We start from the raw sequence: 19,164 nt of genomic DNA, 5'->3' as shown, positions 1-19,164 counted from the left end.
CCCACTGGTGCTAGGTGCCAGGAGCTGAACTGTGCTAGGTGGTTTTCATGCATTATTTAATCCACACAAGCTCCTGTGCCCGTAGGTATTAAGAACTGAACTAATTTGCTTATGGTTGAGACCGACATTAAATATCAAAGCTGGAATTTGAACCTGGGTGTGACTGTTGAGTTGGTGTTCCCTAGACTCTCACTTGAGGTTCCTTTTCCACATCTGTAAAATGGGAACGTCACCCCTTTCTCACAGGGTTGTGAAGATTGAGATATTAAATTTGAAAACATTTGGCAAGGGCCCCTGGGGGGCTCAGTCGGTTAAGCATCTGCCTTTGGCTCAGGTTATGATCCCAGGGTCCTGGGACTGAGTCCCCAGTTGGGCTCCGTGCTCAGTGGGGAGTCTGCTTCTCCCTTTGCCTCTGCCTCTCCCCCTGCTTGTGGGTTCTCTAACAAATAAAATCTTATAAAACATTTTTAAAAAATGAAAACATTTGGGAAAAGTCATTCGGTAATGCGACCTGGAGAAGAACTGAAGATGTATTGCCTGTTTTTGTGGCAGAGGAAATTTGAAGCCCAGTATAATTATTCAACAACCCCCCCCCCAACCCAGGGATAGTAAGTGGCTAAGTCAGGACCAGAATCCAAGTTTTCCATTCCAATCTGGTTTGTTCTCTCACACCCCGTCAAACAACTTTAGAAGGAAGAACAGGTAGGTAGAACACCACAAAACATGAAGAGGGTAAAGGGAAAGGGAACATGGAGTTAATCAGGGGAGGCTTCCTGGAGGGGACCCAGTTTTCATTTTATGACAGCAGTGTTAGAGGAAGTGGGAAGCCAACAGAAGAGGTCTTGGTTCTTAGTCATAATGTGGTTTCCCTGATACGCTTACTAGAGTTCCCGGTGCCCAGAGAAGCTAAGAAACTTGACCAAGATCACACAGCTACCAAATGGTGCTGGTACGACGTGGAGGCCACATCTAACCCTTTCCACCTGGTTGTCTCCTTGGTGCTGGAGAAGTGATGAGAAGCAGGGAAGCATACTGTGGTCGAGCAGGGAAGGAACACAAGGGGTTCCCACAGATTCTCAAAAGCCTCCCCCTGCGATAGGGGGAGCCCCGTAGCAGGAAAAGCAGCAAGGTGAAATGCTTTGGCTTTGGGGTCAGGCAGACCCTGGTTGGAATCCCAGCTCCACCAACGACTACCTACGTGGCCCCAGCAATGTCACTTTACCCCTGGGTCTAAATTCTCTTGCAGATTCAGAAAAATGGCCTCCAAGTACCCAGCCCAAGGCCAGGCTTAGTGAGGAAAATAACACGGCCACTATTCTTCAGGCCATGTTAGGCCTAACAGGCTGGCCGGGCCAGCCACAGATGGGTGGCAGGGCTGGGCATCCAAGGGACAGAATAGACTTTTAATGCCAACCACTCCCCACCCTGCAATGCCCAGCAGGGTAGGGGCAGTAGGTCAGGTCTGTGATGCAATCAGAGCTCCCTGCTGATGCTAAGAGATGAACCATGACCCTTGCAAATGGAAAAACAGCCCATTAACAAGAAGTACAAAACCAAACCTCAGTGAACTTTTATTTTTCATCATACAGAACTGGTAGCAAAGCCAAAGATTCCTGCACGTGAACCCTAGATCCCCCTCCCTCCCCACCCCCGGGGGACATTTACAGAATCATCATGTCCCTTCTAGAATGCAAACCCCAGTGCTGGGGCCTCTTCCCTCCTGCCCAGCTTCATTGCAGGGAGGGCTCTGAGGCCCGAAGGGGGTGCTAGTCGCTTCCCCATGCCTGCACGGGTGTGAAATGTGGCACGCTGACCAGGCTCCTCTCCTGCCCTCTCCAGAGAGGAGGGTCAGAAGCAGCAGCAGCATGACCCCTGCCTTTCTTCAGTCGCCTCCAAACTGGTCAGAGAGGAGGCGCATACTGTCAGAAGAAGGGCAAGGGACGTCATCATTCACAGCTTATTTGCTACAGAAAGTGCCTGGGATCGGTCCTTGGCTGCTTCTGCCTCCAAGCAATCCACCTAAAATCGAGGAGGGGATGGAAACGGGGCTGGGGGGTGGGCTGGGGGGCTGTCCTAGGAAGGCAGCCGGGAGAGACTACCTGCAGGGCCGGGCTATCCCTGGAGGCCTTGAGACTCTGCAAGATTTGCAGTTTGCTGCTGGCGGGTTGGCCTGAGCAGCTCAGAGCAGACTCAGACATCACAGAAAGTCTCAGCCCCCCGTCCGCAACTATACAAACGGAGGTCGGGAGGTTTGGCAACGCAGCCTGGGGCAGGCCCCAAACAAGAACGCTGGGGTCTCCTAACTTTCCCCCTGAGCCCCTGCCTCTGAAGCCACTCAGAAAGGCTCGCTTGGCGGGAGAGGTCTGTGACAGCGCCGTGCGAGACAGGAGAGCGGGGTGCCAGCCTCTGGGGGGCCGGCGCAGTTCTGGGGAGAACAGATTTCTCCGTCCTCCTCTCAGGCATTGACTGTGGCTACAGAGGTGAGGCCCTGAAAAACCTCCCCCATAAAGAACCAAAATACAGAGAACCGGTAATACTCCCTCCTCTTCAGAAGGCAAAGGGACCCACAGACACCCCAAAATCTCTAGAGATAATCTACTTTTTTGATGCGCTTGGTTTCTCTTCTGGGGCCTCCCACGAGCAGGCATGGGAGAAATGGGTAAGAGGGTGAAGGGGAGGTCAAAGGAGCTAAACCAGGATTCAGGCAACCAGGGAAAAGGGGCCTTCAGGCTGCCCAACAGAACAGGCTTTTGGGGAGCAGGACACACAGACCAGCTGTGACACTGACTTTCACATTGATGGGTGAATGGCACGGGGAGGTAATGAGATCTGGGAGGGAGGGAGGGAGGAGGAAAGGCAAAGCTGCTTGGAGTGTCAGTCCCTGGAGGTGCTTGCCCCTCTCCTTCAGGGGCAGCCAGGGACTTCCCAGTCCAGGAAGGCCACGGGACTTGTGCTGCCTGCAGCCCAGCCTGCTGGCACATGAATCCGAGCTCGGCTCATTTCCCTTCCTGTGCCCTCTGCCTCTGGGGTCAGGGGCAGGAAGAAGGGCGTGGTCCCTGGGGATCTGCTAGCCCTCTTCCAGCTCCCAGGGGCAGAACTGAGATCCCAGAGTCAGTGCAATGATCCTGTCCATTCCAGTGAGAAAAAGGGAGGGTACGGCTCAGGGGCTGCACGTCACACACAAGCCCACCTCCAGAGTGGGGTGGGAGGGCCTGGGACAGAAAGGGATCGGGGTCTGTCTCCAGACAGAGAAGTCCTCTCAGGGAGAAGGATGCCCCCAGGGGCAGCTGCTCCGGGCCCAGATCCTGCTTGCAGTCAGGTCATGTAGCGGGTGATGGCGCGCAGGGCGTAGAGCAGGGCGGCCTGCATGCGGGCCTCCAGGAGCAGCAAGTTCACGTGGACCTGGGGCACAGACAAGGACTTGTTGGTGACTGATGTCACTTCTGGCCACCCCCTTCCTTCCCAGACCACCATGTGTCTGGGCCACTCGCCTCATCCTTTTCTCCCATACGGACACCCTGACCGTTCCTAAGGCTCTGAGAACTTTGGTGCAATGGCAGCTGAGGAATTTCAGGCACATTCATCCCTATCCTGACTAATCTCTTTATCTCACAAAGCTAAAAATAAGAGCTGGCCCTGGGCACTCAGGTTCTCATTTCACCCTCCCAGCAACCTTGAAATGCAGGCAGCGTTTGCTCTTACTGTAAGGGTAACAAGCTCAGGGGGCAAAGTGACTTGCCCAAGGTCACCATGCTACTGAGTGATTGTGTTCACATTTGAACCCAGCTCCTTCTGGCTGCCACCGAGGACCCTGTGAAGCACACTCCCATTTTACAAGTGAGTAAATGGAGTCGGACACACAGTAGAGTAGGACTGGAATCCAGGATGGTACACACCCAGGTGTCCCCATGGGCAGAAGACTCAGTCTGGGATACCACACTGGGTCCTGACCCCCTCCTCCCCGACAGGCTGTACCTTCTCCGAGTGGCGGAAGTGCCTCCAGAAGAGGTTGTACATTCTTCGTGTGGTCTTCTCCGGGTAGCAGGCCACTGTCTTGATATAGACCTTGAGGTTCCGTTCCAGGAGCTGGTTCACCTCCCCATAGTCATAGTCATCGTATCTGGATGGAAAGGCCCCGATAGCATCACTCTCCAAGTGCCTCCTCTCCCCTACCCCCACCCTACAGAAGGAGGAACAGAGTGTGGCAAGAACAAGCGGAAAGTAGGAAGCAAGTAGGAGCTTGGTTCCTCTTAGAAAAATAGCTGACGTCATACATCGCAGGCCACTAGATTGGCTGGGGACCACTGCAAAGAATGCAGAGAACGAGCACGCTGTCCTGAGTACCAGCCACGGGCCATGTGGACACGTACCCATGGAATCCTCAGAACGACTATATATGCGGTCTGCAGAACTATTATATGTAATACACCACGTTCATCGGCCCATTTTATAGCCAAAAGGCAGATTCAGAAAAGTGAAGCCACTTGTCCTGGGAATGGACTTCAAGCCCAGCTCTGCCTGGCTCCCATTTCCGCCCCCTGGAGAAGGAAGAGAGAAAGGGAAAAAGAAGCGATACTCATTTCCTGGATGGGTAAACTGAGGACTGGATAAGGCAGTTAGCTTGTTCAAAGTCAGAGAGCAGGTGGTGACAAGTCTAGAAGCCACTCTGTCCCTCTCCAGTCCAGTGAGCCAATGAGTCATGAGGACGGGGAACATTGGTTGAAAACCGGAGGACAGACTCAGTAGACAAAGGCACAGGAGGTCCGTGTTGGAGAAGGGGGTGCCCAGACCTGGGGGCTGGACAGAAGCAGCCTGGGCCACACTCTAAGATGCCTGTCCCTCCTCCACCTCCCCGGGACTGGAGAACTGTCAATGCCCGGCAAGAGAATGCCCAGGTAAGCACAACCGAATCCACTCAGTGGAACAGAATTTACAGCTAGTCATACATAAACACACATTTTCTACAGGGAACATGGACCTTTCTACAATTTGGATTTTTTTTTTTTATGCTTGGAATAAACCATTAAATGAGAAAAGCCAGATCATGCGTTCATTAAAATATGCACACATTTGATTAAATGAGTAAAATAAGTGAAACGAGGAGGAAGAAAATCTTGTGTTTGTAAAATTGTGTCTGTTTTGGTTATTTCTGCGTGGGAAAGAGACAGTAGAGAAATACTTGACAACAGTCAGGGCAGGCGGGGTCACAGATGATCCTGATCTTGATTTTCTTCTTTCTGTTATTTCTGTTTCCTAAATTTACTATAAATCTAGTTCTTTCTCTTTAGAAACAGCAAACATACATTTTTACAAATGTAATAACCATTAAAACTCCAACCACACAAAAGCAACGACATCAGAAAGAAGAAAAGCGACGGAGAAAGATGTCACAGGATGTGGGTGTGGTTGTGAAGTAGCCGAATTTGGGGAAAGGTTTTTTTTCCCCTTAATTCTTTGAATTTTCCACAATGTTATCAGAGTGACATTTCTTCAAATTAAAAAAAAAAAAATTGGCCTGGGGGAACCTGGGTGGCTCAGTCGGTTAAGTGTCTGACTCTTGATCTTAGCTCATCTCTTGATCTCAGGGTCGTGGGTTCAAGTCCTGCATTGGGCTCCAACCTGGGCATGGAGCCTACTTAAAAATATGAACAAACGAATGGATGAATGAATGAATGAATGAATGAATGAATAAATAAATAAATAAATGGAGGGGGCTGGATGGCTCAGTCAGTTAAGCCTCCAACTCTTGCTTTCAGCTCAGGTTATGATCTCAGGGTTGCAGGATTGAGTCCCAAGTTGGGCTCGTGTTGGGCATGGAGCCTACTTAAGGTTCTCTCTCTGCCCCTCCCTGCCCTCTAAAAAATAAATTAAAAAATAATAAAAATTTTTTTAAAAATTTAAAAATTGGTCTGTGTATATTCCTGACAAGTAATTTCACACCTAGGGCTCACCTACAAGGACTTAGGTGTAAGGCTAGTCAGTGCACAAGGTGTTTTTGATCGTGAAAAACTGTGAACTACCTACACACCCGACAATTGGGAAGAGGTTGAATTAGATTACATCTATAACGGAACACCATGCAGGGATGAAAAAGCATAAAGGAGGGGCACCTGGGTGGTTCGGTCTGTTAAGCATCTGCCTTCAGCTCAGGTCATGATTTGGGGGCCCTGGAATTGAGCCCCTCATCGGGCTCCTTGCTTCTCTCTCTGCCCCTTCCCCTCCCCCTGCTCGTGCTCTCTCTCTTGTTCATTCCCCCTCTCAAATAAATAAATAACATCTTAAAAATAAAAAACCCTAAAAGGTCTATTCATACTGACAAGGAAGGCAGTTCACAATAGATTATTAGGTGAAAAAAAGCAAGTTGTAGAATATATCAAGCATGATTCCATCAATTTAAAAAATCTACTTAGAAAAAATCAGGAAATAGGTAACAAGATGAAAATGTAATTAATCACATACTATCCAGAGACAACCATTATTAATTAACATTTAGTGTGTAGCCTTCCACACATTTTCCATGCATGCACACATTTTTAGCAAAAAAAGGAGGGGACAAAAGGAAGATTCTTATTGGTAACCAGCTTTCTTTTTTCTCAATACGTTTTGAATAATTTCCCATAGCAATGTAAAGAGACCATTATTATAATTTGTAATAGCTGCATACTTTTTCACTGAGTGGCTATAACGTTATTTAAAGTCTCCTACTGATGGGCATTTATGTTGTCCTTATTTATTGTAAGAGAAGAATTCCTACTTGGAATGGAAATTCTCTCTCTCTCTCTCTCTCTCTCTCGGTATCTCCACAGTTATCTCTAGGGGGTGGGATTAAAGAGTTTCATCTACAAGGTTCAAACAGTCAGCACAGCCACTACCTTTTATAATCAGCAACGAAATAAATTTGCTTTGAAAAATAGTATAGGCAGGCAGAAGGGAAAAGAAAAAACCGAACAGGAAAGGAAACAGCTGTGAGCTCGGACTGAGGGCTGGCAGTGCAGCAGGCCCTGGTAAGGGGCTAGCTGCTCACCTGATACCGAAGACACAGTGGATGTAATTCCAGATGGCCCTGCGGAGCATGGACGTGTCTACTCCGCTGTGCATGGCGATGGTGTTGTAGGTCAGGCTATAGGCTGCCTGGAACTTCTCATCCAGCAGCTGTCCGCCCTCAGGGTAAAGCCGCTGGATCAGTGAATAGCCATGGTCTTCCCAGGTATAATCCTGAGACACGTGGGAAGGGGTCAGGGAGCAGAATCTTGGGGGCCTGAGGCTGGCCGGCCCTAGGGACCCCATCCTCTGAAGCACAACTTTGCTCTCCATAATGTCCCTTTCCCGCCCCACAGATCTAAACTGCTGCTTGATCTGGGCCTGCTGCTTGGTCTGGGTCTAAGAAGCCAAGGAGGACGTACCCTGGTGATGACCTTGTCCTTATGATCCCTGAGCTTAGGGCGCAGAACGGTCCTGTCATGATCTAGGGTATCCCATTTCCCTTATGGAATCGTGAGGGAGAAGGTGCCCGGCTCTCTAACCACTCCAACCATCCACCTCTGCTTGTCCGTCAACCCAGAGCAATGCCAAGAATAGCCTGGAAAGCCTACCTGGGCACGGAAGGTGGGGGGCGCCTCAGCCCCTCGCCGGGTGAAGTCCTCATAGCCGAACGTGGGGTCGTCCACAAAGCACAGCATGTCTGGGTGTGGAGAGGGCTCCAGGATGTCAGCTAAGGACGTCAGAAGCACGTCACAGTGAGGCCAAGGCATGGAGTACAGGGCACCTACGCCTGACTAATCAACAGGTGGCTGGGGGAGGATGAGGTGGACCCACGGACCCGGGGGCTACAGCCCCGGAAGTAACAACAGCAGTTATTCACGGAGCCACTTAACTCTGTGCTAAGAGCTTTGCTTCCATTGTCCCATTTACCCCCACGCCCATCCTTCACAGGGGAGGAGGCTGAGGCCCTGAGACAGGAAGTGACTTATCAGGCGTCACATTGCCAGAAGGGCTGACGCGTCATGATTCAAACCCAGGTCTGACCCTGAAGTCCACGCTCGGAACATCTTAGAAGAAGTAGCCGGGATGTGGCTGCCTCCAAAATCCAAGAGGTGCCGTGCACAGAGTTGCCCACTCCCCAGGAGGGATGGTGTTAAGAAAGGGGGCAACCCCTGGGCCCTGGATGCCTGTGATCCCGTACCTGAGGGAGTCACCAGAAGGCTCTCTGACTTCTCCAGCTCAAAGCGGCTCTCCATCTCCTCCTGGGATGCCCCCTCATCCCGTAACAGGCTCTCCTGCAGCTGCCTCATGCGTTCCATCAAAGCTTCCACGTCCCGGGCAGCCTCAAAGCCCTGGAGGAGGGACCCAGGGGTGACCGTTTACTCCTCGGCCCCAGGACAGTCCACACATCCCTCCCACAAGCCAGGCCGTCCCGAGTGATCACAAAGGTCTCCTGCCCCCCGAGGCAGCCACGGTGCTGGGCAGCTTGCATGGTCTGTGTTTTCCAAAGCGAAGTTTAAGAAGCTACGGGGTAGGCACATCTTCTTTGTGTATCAACTTCCCTCACAGGAAAGGTACTGTTGTTAAAGTAGCTGTAATTTTATATCAAAACAAACAAGGCCGCCTTATAGAGTAAGAGGCAAACTTCGTATCTGTAATGTGCTAATACGCAGGAGACCTTAGACCTGTGACATGCCGAGGGGCCAACCACATGGTTCTTTCATTTAACCTCACAACTGCTATGAAGGAGGGGTCTTTAGCCTCACTTCACAGGTGAGAAAAGAGTCTCAAAGTCAACGAACTTTTCTGAGGCCTCTCAGTGCGAGAGAAGGAAGCGCTGGCTTCCATCCCAGAACCAGAGGCCATGCTAGCCTCCTTTCCCCACAAGACCCAGGCCCATGCCTTACCCCAGAGCTGTTCATTGGGTCCCTGCTGGGGGGGCTGCTCCGCTCACTGGGTGGTGAAGGTGCCTGGGGGGCAGGGCTGCCCTCTGAGTCCCCCTCAGGGAGGATGCCACAGCCAAACACGAAGGACGCCAGTGAGTGGCAGTGGGTGAGCAGGACCAGGGCCTGGATGAGCTCGGCCAGAGACCAGCTGTGCTCGCCCGTCTTCAGCAAGGCCTGGAGAGGAAAAGAGGCCAGACCTGCTCAGGGCGTGGCCCTGGGCTGACTGGCTGACGTGCCCCAGCCCGGCCCCTGTGTCCCCGTGCCCCCTGCCCACGGCACCTGGATGTGCTCCTTGGTGATGAGCCACGGCCGGTGTGCCAGCAACTTGTTGATCTCGCTGAGTTTGCGCAGCTTCTCGGGGGCCCGATGGAGACCAAGCAGCCACTCAGGGTCACCTCCCGTCTGCAGAAACTCGGCCATGTGCGAACCCACCAGGTAGGAACACTGGTGGCGGGCGGCAGCCTGTGCAGGGGGTGGACAGAGCCTTGTTCAGGGTGGATACCCCATGGAGGGAGAAATCGCAGGCCTCACTGTTGCCAGAGAGGCAGGACACTTAGGTCCTAACCCCGGCTTCACTAGTCAGCTGTCCTCCCTTAGGCAGGTCACCTGAATCTTTTGTGCCTCAGTTTTCTGATTCTGACTACAAATGCCTCTCTTTGGGGCGCCTGGGTGGCTCTGTTGATTAGGTGTCCAACTCCTGATATCAGCTCAGGTCTTGATCTATCTCGGGGTCGTTGAGTTCAAGCCCTGCATCAGGCTCCATCCTGGGTGTGGAGCCTACTTAATTAAAAAAAAAAAAAAAAGCCTCTCTTCAAAATCTAGAATTCTGTGGATGATCAGATAAAGTCAGGGCTTTCCTCTGCTCTGGGCGGCCTCTCCTCCCAGCGTATGAAACGAACTCAGGAAGCACCAGCAAAGAGATCCAAAGACCAAATCCCCCCATGTGGCCAACCCGACAAAAGCTGGGCTCCGACAGGCTCACCATGATGGCAATGTAGTGGCGCCAGGAGCTGGCCAGGGGCCCGTCTGCGTGCAGCAGGAGGCAGTGCAGGCGCCAGAAGCAGCTGAGGTAGTCAGGGTGCAGGCCCATCACCACCGCCAGGTTGTCCACCCGCCCCGAGGACATCAGTGCCTCCAGCCGCAGGTGCTGCTCCAGGCTCTCTGCTCCCTCCTGAAGGACCTGCCAAGCACAGGGGAGAGGGTGGGTTCCGTCCTGCTCTCCACACCAGAGAGATCAACGTATTCACTGCACTGGGACTATAATAGCCAAGAAACCAAAAACGACCACCATGGCTAAAAAAAGGAAAATAGGGGAGAAAAAGATAGTTCCTTAGGTGATTTCCTGGCTCAGGGTCACAGATCTAGCAGATGACAGAACGTGGATTCAAGTCCAAAGTCGCACCAAAGCCTATTTATTTCCTTCGTTATAAAAGAGGACCGGTTATTTAAAATGTGAAAAAATAAAATACGAGAACAATACTTGAGTTGAAAATTCCGGGCTAGATATAAATAATCAGCAGGTGGTTGTTTGCTTTCCATTTACAAAGGGTGGAGAGAGAACTGGGGGAGGGGGGGTAGGTTAGACATTTGTTAACAGCTCATTAACTACTTGGCTACACATTTAGGCGAGCAAACAGGACGACAAAACAAAACATTTGCTTTTGTTCACCCAAGGCCAAAGAAATAGGAGGGAACTATTATTTTTAAATTTTTCTACGCATGTACTTTGAAGATATCCCCGCCACCACCAACCCCATGCTAGAACGTCAGCTCTGCGATGGCAAGGAGTTTTGTCTGTCTTGTTCTCTGCTCTATCCCCTGCACTTACAACAGTGCCTGACATAGATGAATCGTTCAATAGGTATCTGGTAAATGAATGAATGAATGATCTGACTCAGTGGGTGAAAGATATGTCTTGTATTAAGTGACAAAAATAAAGAATACGACGATAACCCCCCACCTCAAATGTTGTAAACTATGACCTTGGTTCTATATGACAAAAAGTCCAAGAAACAGTGATAAATGGTTAAGTAACCGTGATTATCTCTGTGGGAGGTGAGATTCATGAGACTAGAGCTGAGACATTAAAAATTTTTATAATGAATATAATATCACTTTTGAAGTTGAAAAAAATGTCATGTATGTATAGTCAAGGAAGAGCAGTTAATACAGATAGTTCTATCTTCTTTAAGAACAGGCCTTGTTCTGGGAATCCGAAGTTTGTTCATTACCTAGCTGTGTCATTATCACTTTATCTCTTTGAGCCCGTTTCTTCCCAGCAACGTGGGGTTGATACGCATGCTTCACAGAGCTGTTGGTGGGTTAAATGAGTCAGGAACCTGACGCCGTTATTTCGAGAGACAGGAAAAGACCCCCACCCACACAATGGCCCATGTCCTTTCTTCCCAGAGACCGAGATTTCCTAACCCCTTCCAAGCTTACCTCCTCTACCGGGATGAAGGCACTGGGCCCTCGGGGGCCTCGCCGAGCCCGGCTTTCCCTCTGCTCCTAGAAGGAATCACACCATGCTTATTGGAGGTAAAAGGGAGGACCAGGAGTATAGTCATCTCTCCAGCGTTCTCCTCCTACCCAACAGGCCACACCGAGCTTTTAAAACCACCCTTTCGGTGCACCCCGCATGGAGGAGTCAGGTGGGAGACAGACACCTGGTGGCAGGTGGAGAAAGGGTAAGCAAGAAAGGGCAGGGACCCAGGAGTCCCAGTTTTGGGTGGGAGGGGCGTGGGGAAGGGAAATATACAGCCACCATGGTACCCGTCTCTCCAGGAGGCCACGTTTTAGCAGCCGTGGAGATCCCATATATGAACCCCCCTCGTCTGCATCCTGCAGCCAGACTATCAAGTCCATTACTTAGATTCCTATGAACAGCCTCAACTGCTCTCCAAGTGTCACGTCTTCAGCCCTCCCACCACCGCCACCACCTACCTCGCAGACTATAACCATCTCTTGTCTGGACTGCCACCCACAGCCTCACCAATGGCCTCCCTGCCTCCAGTGCCCCGCCCTCTCCTACCCACCCTCTCCCAAATTAACGAAACAAACGAATAAGGAAAACATCACCTCTAGAACGAGGAGCACATGCAATGAGTCCATGACACTGGTGGTTTCGAGGAGGGTAAACTTTCTGCAGCCCAACGAAATTTTCTCAAGTGCAAATCTGATCAGCTGGCTTAAAACCCCACCTCTAGCTCCCATAGCCTTCCAGGTAAATTAGTGGTTCAGGCCTACTGTTCTCCCACTGGTCACTCCTTTTGCAAAGCTATCTCACAGTCTTCCAGGGTCTGGGAACCTTCTTCTGACCCTCAGCTGGGACCCTACACTTCCTGGTGCTTTTGCTTCTGAAAACACTGTCTTGTAATTGTCTGATTCTGGTCTCCCTACTGCCAGACCACATTTTATGGAGAGCAGGGCCAGGTCATTCATACCACCCTGTGAATGAAGAGAACAGAGAAAGCTGAGCAGAAGGAGTCCAAGCAGGGCACACAAGGCTGACAGCAGCATCTATTCTGATGCCATGTATTGGAGCCTCTTCAGAAACCACCAGTCATGCACTCGCTAAATCTGCTCCTGGTCTGAGAGGTGGGGTTCAGAGAGGAGGTTTTATCTATTCATTTGTTTTGGTACGGGGTGGGGGGGGGGGGAGGGCTCTCAGTACTGGCCTTGAAAATAGTTTACCCAAACCAGAGTCATGTCCTCACTGGACAGAGACAGTGTCTCCCTAACTCTCCCCTCCTCACTGGAAACCAGACTGAGTATCAATCCCTAGGTGTCCAGGGACTAGAGATAATCATTGAACCTCCCTTCTCAGATGGCCAAAAGACCCCTGAGGGAGGCAGAACTCTGGGACTCTCAAAGACCACACAGAAAAAACAATGGGATCTGCAAGTCCCAGGTCTGAGTACCAATTCTGCTACCAACCGCTGAGTGACTTTGAGAAAGTGACCTAGACTCTCTGGGCCTTAATCTTGGACAAAGAAGGTACGTGGGCTAATTGCTCAGGCCCCTTTCAGCCCACACTTCTGGGAGCTACCAGGCCAGGCTGGTCCAAGTCCAGCACAGAAATCCCAGCAATCTCCAAGTACTCTCTTTCAGCTTCCCTCCTCCCTCACCAAAGAAAAAAAGCCTAACAGCTCTGTCTAGTAGGAGATAAGGACTGCTGACTCCACAATCTGGGCCTCTCCCTCAGGGGACCTGAGGACAGATAGAAAACCAGAGCCTGAGGGTGGGTGGGGAGAGGGTTAGGAGAGGGAGACCTGGAGGGCCCCCCAAGGTGCTGGGGAGGTACAGGGTACAGCCTTGGGAACCCCTTCTTACTCTAAAATTTGCCCTAGGACCTGTTGAGGGAAGGAGCTGATAACCTGTGAGTCTTCAGCCGATAGGTCTGGACCCACCATTTTCAGTCCTGATGATAATGATGATGGTGATGGTGATGACGATAGTGACAGCCATGATGGTAATTACAGAGTACATTTAAAAGATACAGGCTCCTGACCCAGAATGCCTGGGCTCATAAGACAACTCCACCACCTATTCTCTGCTAGCTAGGGGAGCCTCGGTTTCCCTACCAAATAATGGGGATAATAGTACCCACTTTCACTGGGCAGGCATGAGGATTTAAAGAGATAATGCCCCTACAGCCCTTACCTCAGTACCTGTATCACCAGAAGCACTTCATAAAAGTCAGCAGTCAGCCATCATTAACCTTAACCTCATTGCAATTTCAAACAAGGGCTTCTCAGCGGGAGCAGCACAAAGCCCCTTTGAGAAGCTCTTAAAAAGATGCCAATGCCAAGGTCCCACCTCCAGCAATTATAATTTAATTGGGTGGAGCCCAGCATAATTTACAGCCAGGGTGGAGGGCCGGTGTTTCACACCCTTTATTGATCATTTTCTCAAGTATAAGGTACTGTGCTAAGTGCTTTCCAGGTGGAACCAGAATTAGTTTGTTCACAAATATTTTTGATGAGTACAATGCAGGCAGCTAGAGAACAGGAGTGAAAAGACAGTCTCAGCCTTCACAGAATTTATGATCTAAAGGCGAATGACAGATGATGAATAGGGTTTCAAATCACAGATTGTATAAAGTAAATGAAATAGAGCAGCGAGAGAGTGTATGATGGGGTGGGGTGTACCATATATTAGTCTGAGGAGACAGGGAAAGCTACTGGGGAGGTAACCTTTGTGTTGGTATCTAAATAGCAAATATCTAAATGAGTTGATGAGAAGGCAGCAGGGCCCACAAAGATCTAGGGGACCAGCATTCCACTCGAAGGGAACAGAAAATACAAAATCCTGAAGGCGAGACCACGTAGATTCCGATCCAGAGCTTCAAGACCCTGAAAGCTTCTCTGACCCTGACACCCAGAACTTGAGGGAAAGCAGGCAGGGCAGGGTCCTGCTGCCAAGAGATGATGCCTCCACATCAGCCCTCCCCTATTTCCCGGAGTAGGAAGTCCTAACAACAATGGTAGGTAGCACCACTGATTACCACCAGCTAGGCCTTTCACGTGCACTGAAAGGTAGGCTCTACTCCTCCTCCTAGGGCTCCCATCTTACAGATGGTAAGTGTCAGAGAGGTCAAGTCAGGCTTTGCACCTGGGGTTCACCAGGAGAAGCTCCTCCTCCCTGCCCACGTTTCCTGGGATCCACTGCTCCCGGACACGACACCTGCATACAGTGTTTTTCCTTACTTGGAGGGCAGGGGGATCGAGTTCCCTGGTACCCCAGTAATGCTGAAGTCAGACAGCCCTCTCGGTGGCCACTGAGCAGGGAGGGCTTCAGGCAAATTGTAAAAAGAGGATAATCGCCCCACAAGCCCAGTGCCTGCCTCCTAATGTAAACCCTCGCTAAATGTTATTTTTTATATTCGCTCAGGCATTTGCATACAGGTTCCATCTACTCTTCATCAGTTTTGGGGTGGGGTGGGGGTCTCTATGTTGCACCCAAGGAAGGATTAAGATTCCAAAGGTTAAGCACCAGCTGACAAGTGGCCAGCCTGAGATACGAGCTCAGTTCAGTTTGGCTTCCAAGGATTCTGTTCACCACCCACATCGGCCTCTTGGAGTAGCCCCAGCCTTTATTCTCGGCACCCCATCCGGAGCCTGCAACCCCCAGGCCTCAGCTACACACACCTATGAAGTCATTCTGCCAGGTGGTAAGGGGCAGAGACTCCCCCGTACCCCACTCCATGGGCAGCCGTCTCCAGAACTCAGGTACCTGCATGAGTTCACACATGAGAGGGAGACACAGAGCCCAAGCAGCCTCTTACCTCCAGCCTTGGAGGGAAGGGGTGTGAGTGGAGCCATGGGCTGGGCACTAGGCTAAGTGCTTTACACATATGATCTGGCTGATTTCTCACAACTACCCCGAGGGAAATAGGGCTTATTACTCTTTCTTCAGAGACAGCTCACTGAGGCTCTTTCCGAGTCCTGCTCCAGACGCGCACAGCTCAGGTCTGACTTCGAAGTATGCACAGGTCACGAGGGTCAGTTAAGCCAACAAGGGGTAAAGAGTTAGGAACACTTATTAGGTGGTAAGAACAGTGCTGGGGGTGTGACCTACATGATGCTTCTAGTCTCGCAAAGGAGACACACAAACACCAATTACATGACTGTTACACTATAATTGGGATTAAAGCTCCGACCGCTGAGAAGAGGGACTGAAAGAGGGTATGCAGAAGGGACTTATCGGGTGGGGGAGGGAAAGCCTCCCTGAGGAAGTTGATGTTTGAGGAAGTGATTCTAGAGCCCAAGAGGGCTCTAAACACATACCACCAGTCCTAGAGTGAAGTCCTAGAGTCTGTAGGCCTTGACCCTTTTAGGTTAAGAGCATATGGTAAAGTGATGGGAGTTGAGGGGCCTGTACTTTTGGGTGTTCCCTTGGGCATCAGGCTCTGTAAGTTCAGCGCCCTACTGTCTTCTAAGGATTCTGCTTAAAGCAGGCATCTTCCCAAGGTCCTCTTTTTCTTGAGAGAGAAGAGTATGTGGAAAGGGTTCAGATACCACCATCTTTCCCTTGCTGCTGACAAGTGGCTTCCACCTAAAGGCCACTCCCTTAGAGCCTGCCCAGACCACCTGGGGCACTCACTTCTCCCCAGGCCACTTCCCAGAGAGGGAAGGGCCAACTCACACCTCAGGCAAGAGGGACAGGTTCAGGCACCCCATTGTGACACACTCTGGGGAAAGGGAAATGACCACATTCTAACGATACCCAGCATCTCTGACTCAGTGATTACGTTCCAAGAACTGTCCTTTAGCCTTTGCTTGTATTCTGTCCTTTCTCCTAACAATCCTCAGAGATACTATCAATCTCCATAGGAAGAAGTTGCAGACGGGAGAAATGATCACTTGGCCAAGGTCACACAGCAAGTGAACGGGAGGGCTGGAATATCAACCCAGCAGCTCCCCTGTAGTAGCCAGGTGTTCTCAATAATAATATGACTCCCCCCAGCCCCCACCAGAAAGAAATGGACTCAAAGTGACTTGGTCAAAGCCACTCAGCAGACAAGTGACAGGAGTGGGTCTCATTCCTCCACCTGGGGTTCTTAAACCATGATGGGGAAGTGTAAACAAGCTCACAGAAAACCCAGGACACAAACCATAGACGGCTGGAGGTAGGACCCCTAGAAACCAAGCTGCTCAGAGAAGGACAGCGATTTTCCCAGGGTCACACAGTAGGACTAGCAGTTGTCGCACTCCCAGGCACAGCAATACACTTGCATCATGCTCCAGGCCTGGAAACTAAAACAAGCAAAACTCTCTGTAGTGCCAAGCACAGCAGGGAATCTTAGAGCCGCCCAGGCCAGAGAATGAGCTACTTGGTGGGACTAGCGAAGGAAGTCTCTCCATAGCCCCTCCTGGGCCTCAGTTTCCTCATCCTGGAAAATGGGGCTGAAGTGTAGCTCCTATTTTGCTAGTTTAGTACCGAGGACTCAGAAAAGGCAAAACCCGGAGATCAGCATCTAGGAGGTGCTTAAGAAATGATAAGATGTCCACTGTGGACGGTGGTGGTGACGGGGGGTGGGGAGGAGGCAGGAGGTGTGTCAGATTAGGCCCAGCCCATTCCTAGCTTCAGTGCAAAGAGTCCCTGCGAAACAAACTTCTGCGACCTCAGACCACTTAGTAGGGCGCAGCCTAATCCGCGCTTGCCTTCGGAAGCCGCGTCCAGGGTTTCTCTCCTTGAAACCAGCTTCGGCCGCCGCCACCGCCGCATACCCCGCAGCCAGCCAAGGCCCCGGAACACCCGCGCTCCCCCGCTGCAAATCGGGGGTGCAGGTGTAGGCGGGGGACTAGGTCGACCTTCACTGGCAAGTCCCAGGTGCCTCAATCCCCGCACTGGGAGACTGGAATGGGGACGTATCCTAGAAAGAGTCCTCCGCCCGCCAGCCCCAGCCTAGAGGAAGGGAATCTGCGGAAGGGGGCGGGGAGGAGGAGTGGTCGGGCCGCAGCGGCCGGGATTTGCCTGGACTTGAAGATTCTCCCGTCAAGAGCCCAAACCCAAGATAACCTCGAGAACGCTCCCCTCTCATTGGCCAGGAGTCCGAGGGAGCCAGGGAAGGTTCCACAGCCCCGGGGGGAGGGGGAGGGGGCGGAGAGGGCCGAGACAGCCAGTTGATGCAACCCCATTCCTAGGTTACGCGCTCCACTCTCCCTCCCCGAGCCCGGGGCGTTTTGGAGGGGTGGGGGGTGCGCACAGATTCAGCTCGGGACAGCCCGAAGCTCGGCCGCAGCTCGGGGCTCAGGGGAAGAGTGGCGTCGCTCGGCCGCTGCTTACCTCTCCGGCCCCGGGGCCGCCGCCGCCGCCGCCCGGGGCGAACGGCAGGTAGCCCTTCAGCTCTGCGCGGCACTCGGAGTCTGCAACGATCATGGTGTGTGCCAGGATCCGGCCCCGGCTCGCCGGCGACCCGCGCACCCGAGGGGGTTTGGGACGGACGCACACAGGAAGCCGGGACTGGGGGCCGCTGGGGAGGTTCTAGAGCCCCGGGGTGTCTCTCGGGGTTCCAGAACGCTCCGAAAGCCCAGAATCCGCGGACAGCCGCTCCTCCGCTGGACTCTCCCCTCGGCAGGCTTCTGGAACGGTGAATGGCCTCAGGAGCCTGGGATTGGCCGCGGCCCAGGGGTTTTCACGGCCCGGAGTGCCTCGGAAGTCCGCAGTGGCCACGGCTGCTCGCCAACCCAGCGCTCTTCAGCATCCCCGCCGCGGAACTGCCAGCGCTCGCCCGGCTCTGACACCAGCAGCGCCGCTCAGCCTGCTGCGGTCCCCGGGGGAGGGCGGGGACACAAAAGCCCCGCGCCGCAGCCAATCAGGTGCCTGTTTCTCGGGGAGGCGGGGGCGGCACCGCCCCCTGGAGCCGACAGCTCCGCCAATCGGCACCGGGAAGCGCCCGGGAACTCTGGGAGCTGTAGTCAGCCCCGGATGAATGCTGCAAACTTTTGCAAAAGGGTTTAGTCAGATTGTTGGCAACATCAGCCGAGAGTGACAGCCAAGAGAGTCATTAGGGCTGCGTGATGAAACGGGACTTCACCGGGCTGGGCCGGAGAGCCGGTGCGAAATCCCTCCCAAGTGCGTTCTTCAGCTTTTCAGTTCCTGCAGGGACTGGTTAGGGTTAGGAGAGCTGGTGCTAATTACAGAGCTGAACCCCAGATCTTTGGAGATAAGAGGCCTGTCCCCCTGGCCTCTGGGAGAGCTCCACCTTAAAATGTACCAGGCATGGGGAATCCATCTTAGTTGTGGAGTCCCTGGAAAAGCCATTCATCGAAAGGTCCTTGGCAACCCCATATCTAACCTCAATCCCCATGCTTCAGTTTCCTCCCTTTTGCTTCCTTGGGGCCTCCTCCAGTCCTGTCTTCCATCCCTGCCACTCCCTTTCTAGAAACTTTGAGACAAGGTGTTCTTCTGGGTCTTTTCTCACATCTCTTCTATGGCCACTCCTTCTCTGACTCCCTGGAACGTGGGTGTTCCCCAGTTTCTGTTTTTATCCCTCTTCTCTCCAGACACTCTGGCCCTCCCTGATCTCATCCATTTCCTGGCCTTCAGTGCTCCATTTGGGAGTAAGTTGCTTCCACCAGCACCTCAGCACCTCATAGTGAATTCATCTCCTGTTTCCTTCCCACAGTCTCTTCCTTCAGTTTTTCTTTGGACCTCCACTTTTTGTTTCCACCTTAAAGTCAGTTTACTCTGGATAGAGAATCCTGGGTAGGCTAGATGACCTCCAATTTTC

The 19,164-nt window shown here is 52.1% G+C and overlaps 1 protein-coding gene across 1 annotated transcript; it reads right to left on the bottom strand.

The window, feature by feature from the left end:
- Positions 1-1,546: 1,546 nt before the first annotated feature.
- SESN2 (sestrin 2) lies at positions 1,547-18,199 on the bottom strand. Its single transcript, XM_026516898.4, has 10 exons — positions 17,718-18,199; positions 11,370-11,435; positions 9,910-10,107; positions 9,207-9,389; positions 8,889-9,101; positions 8,183-8,333; positions 7,593-7,711; positions 7,025-7,215; positions 3,976-4,120; positions 1,547-3,402 (listed from the first exon to the last, which is right to left on the bottom strand). The coding sequence occupies exons 1-10, from the start codon at positions 17,808-17,810 to the stop codon at positions 3,316-3,318; spliced, it is 1,446 nt and encodes a 481-aa protein (XP_026372683.1). The 5' UTR covers positions 17,811-18,199; the 3' UTR covers positions 1,547-3,315.
- Positions 18,200-19,164: the final 965 nt, after the last annotated feature.

Source organism: Ursus arctos, unplaced genomic scaffold, assembly GCF_023065955.2.
Source record: "Ursus arctos isolate Adak ecotype North America unplaced genomic scaffold, UrsArc2.0 scaffold_32, whole genome shotgun sequence".
Classification (NCBI taxonomy): Eukaryota; Metazoa; Chordata; class Mammalia; order Carnivora; family Ursidae; genus Ursus; species Ursus arctos.
This window is presented reverse-complemented; position numbering and strand designations above follow the sequence as displayed.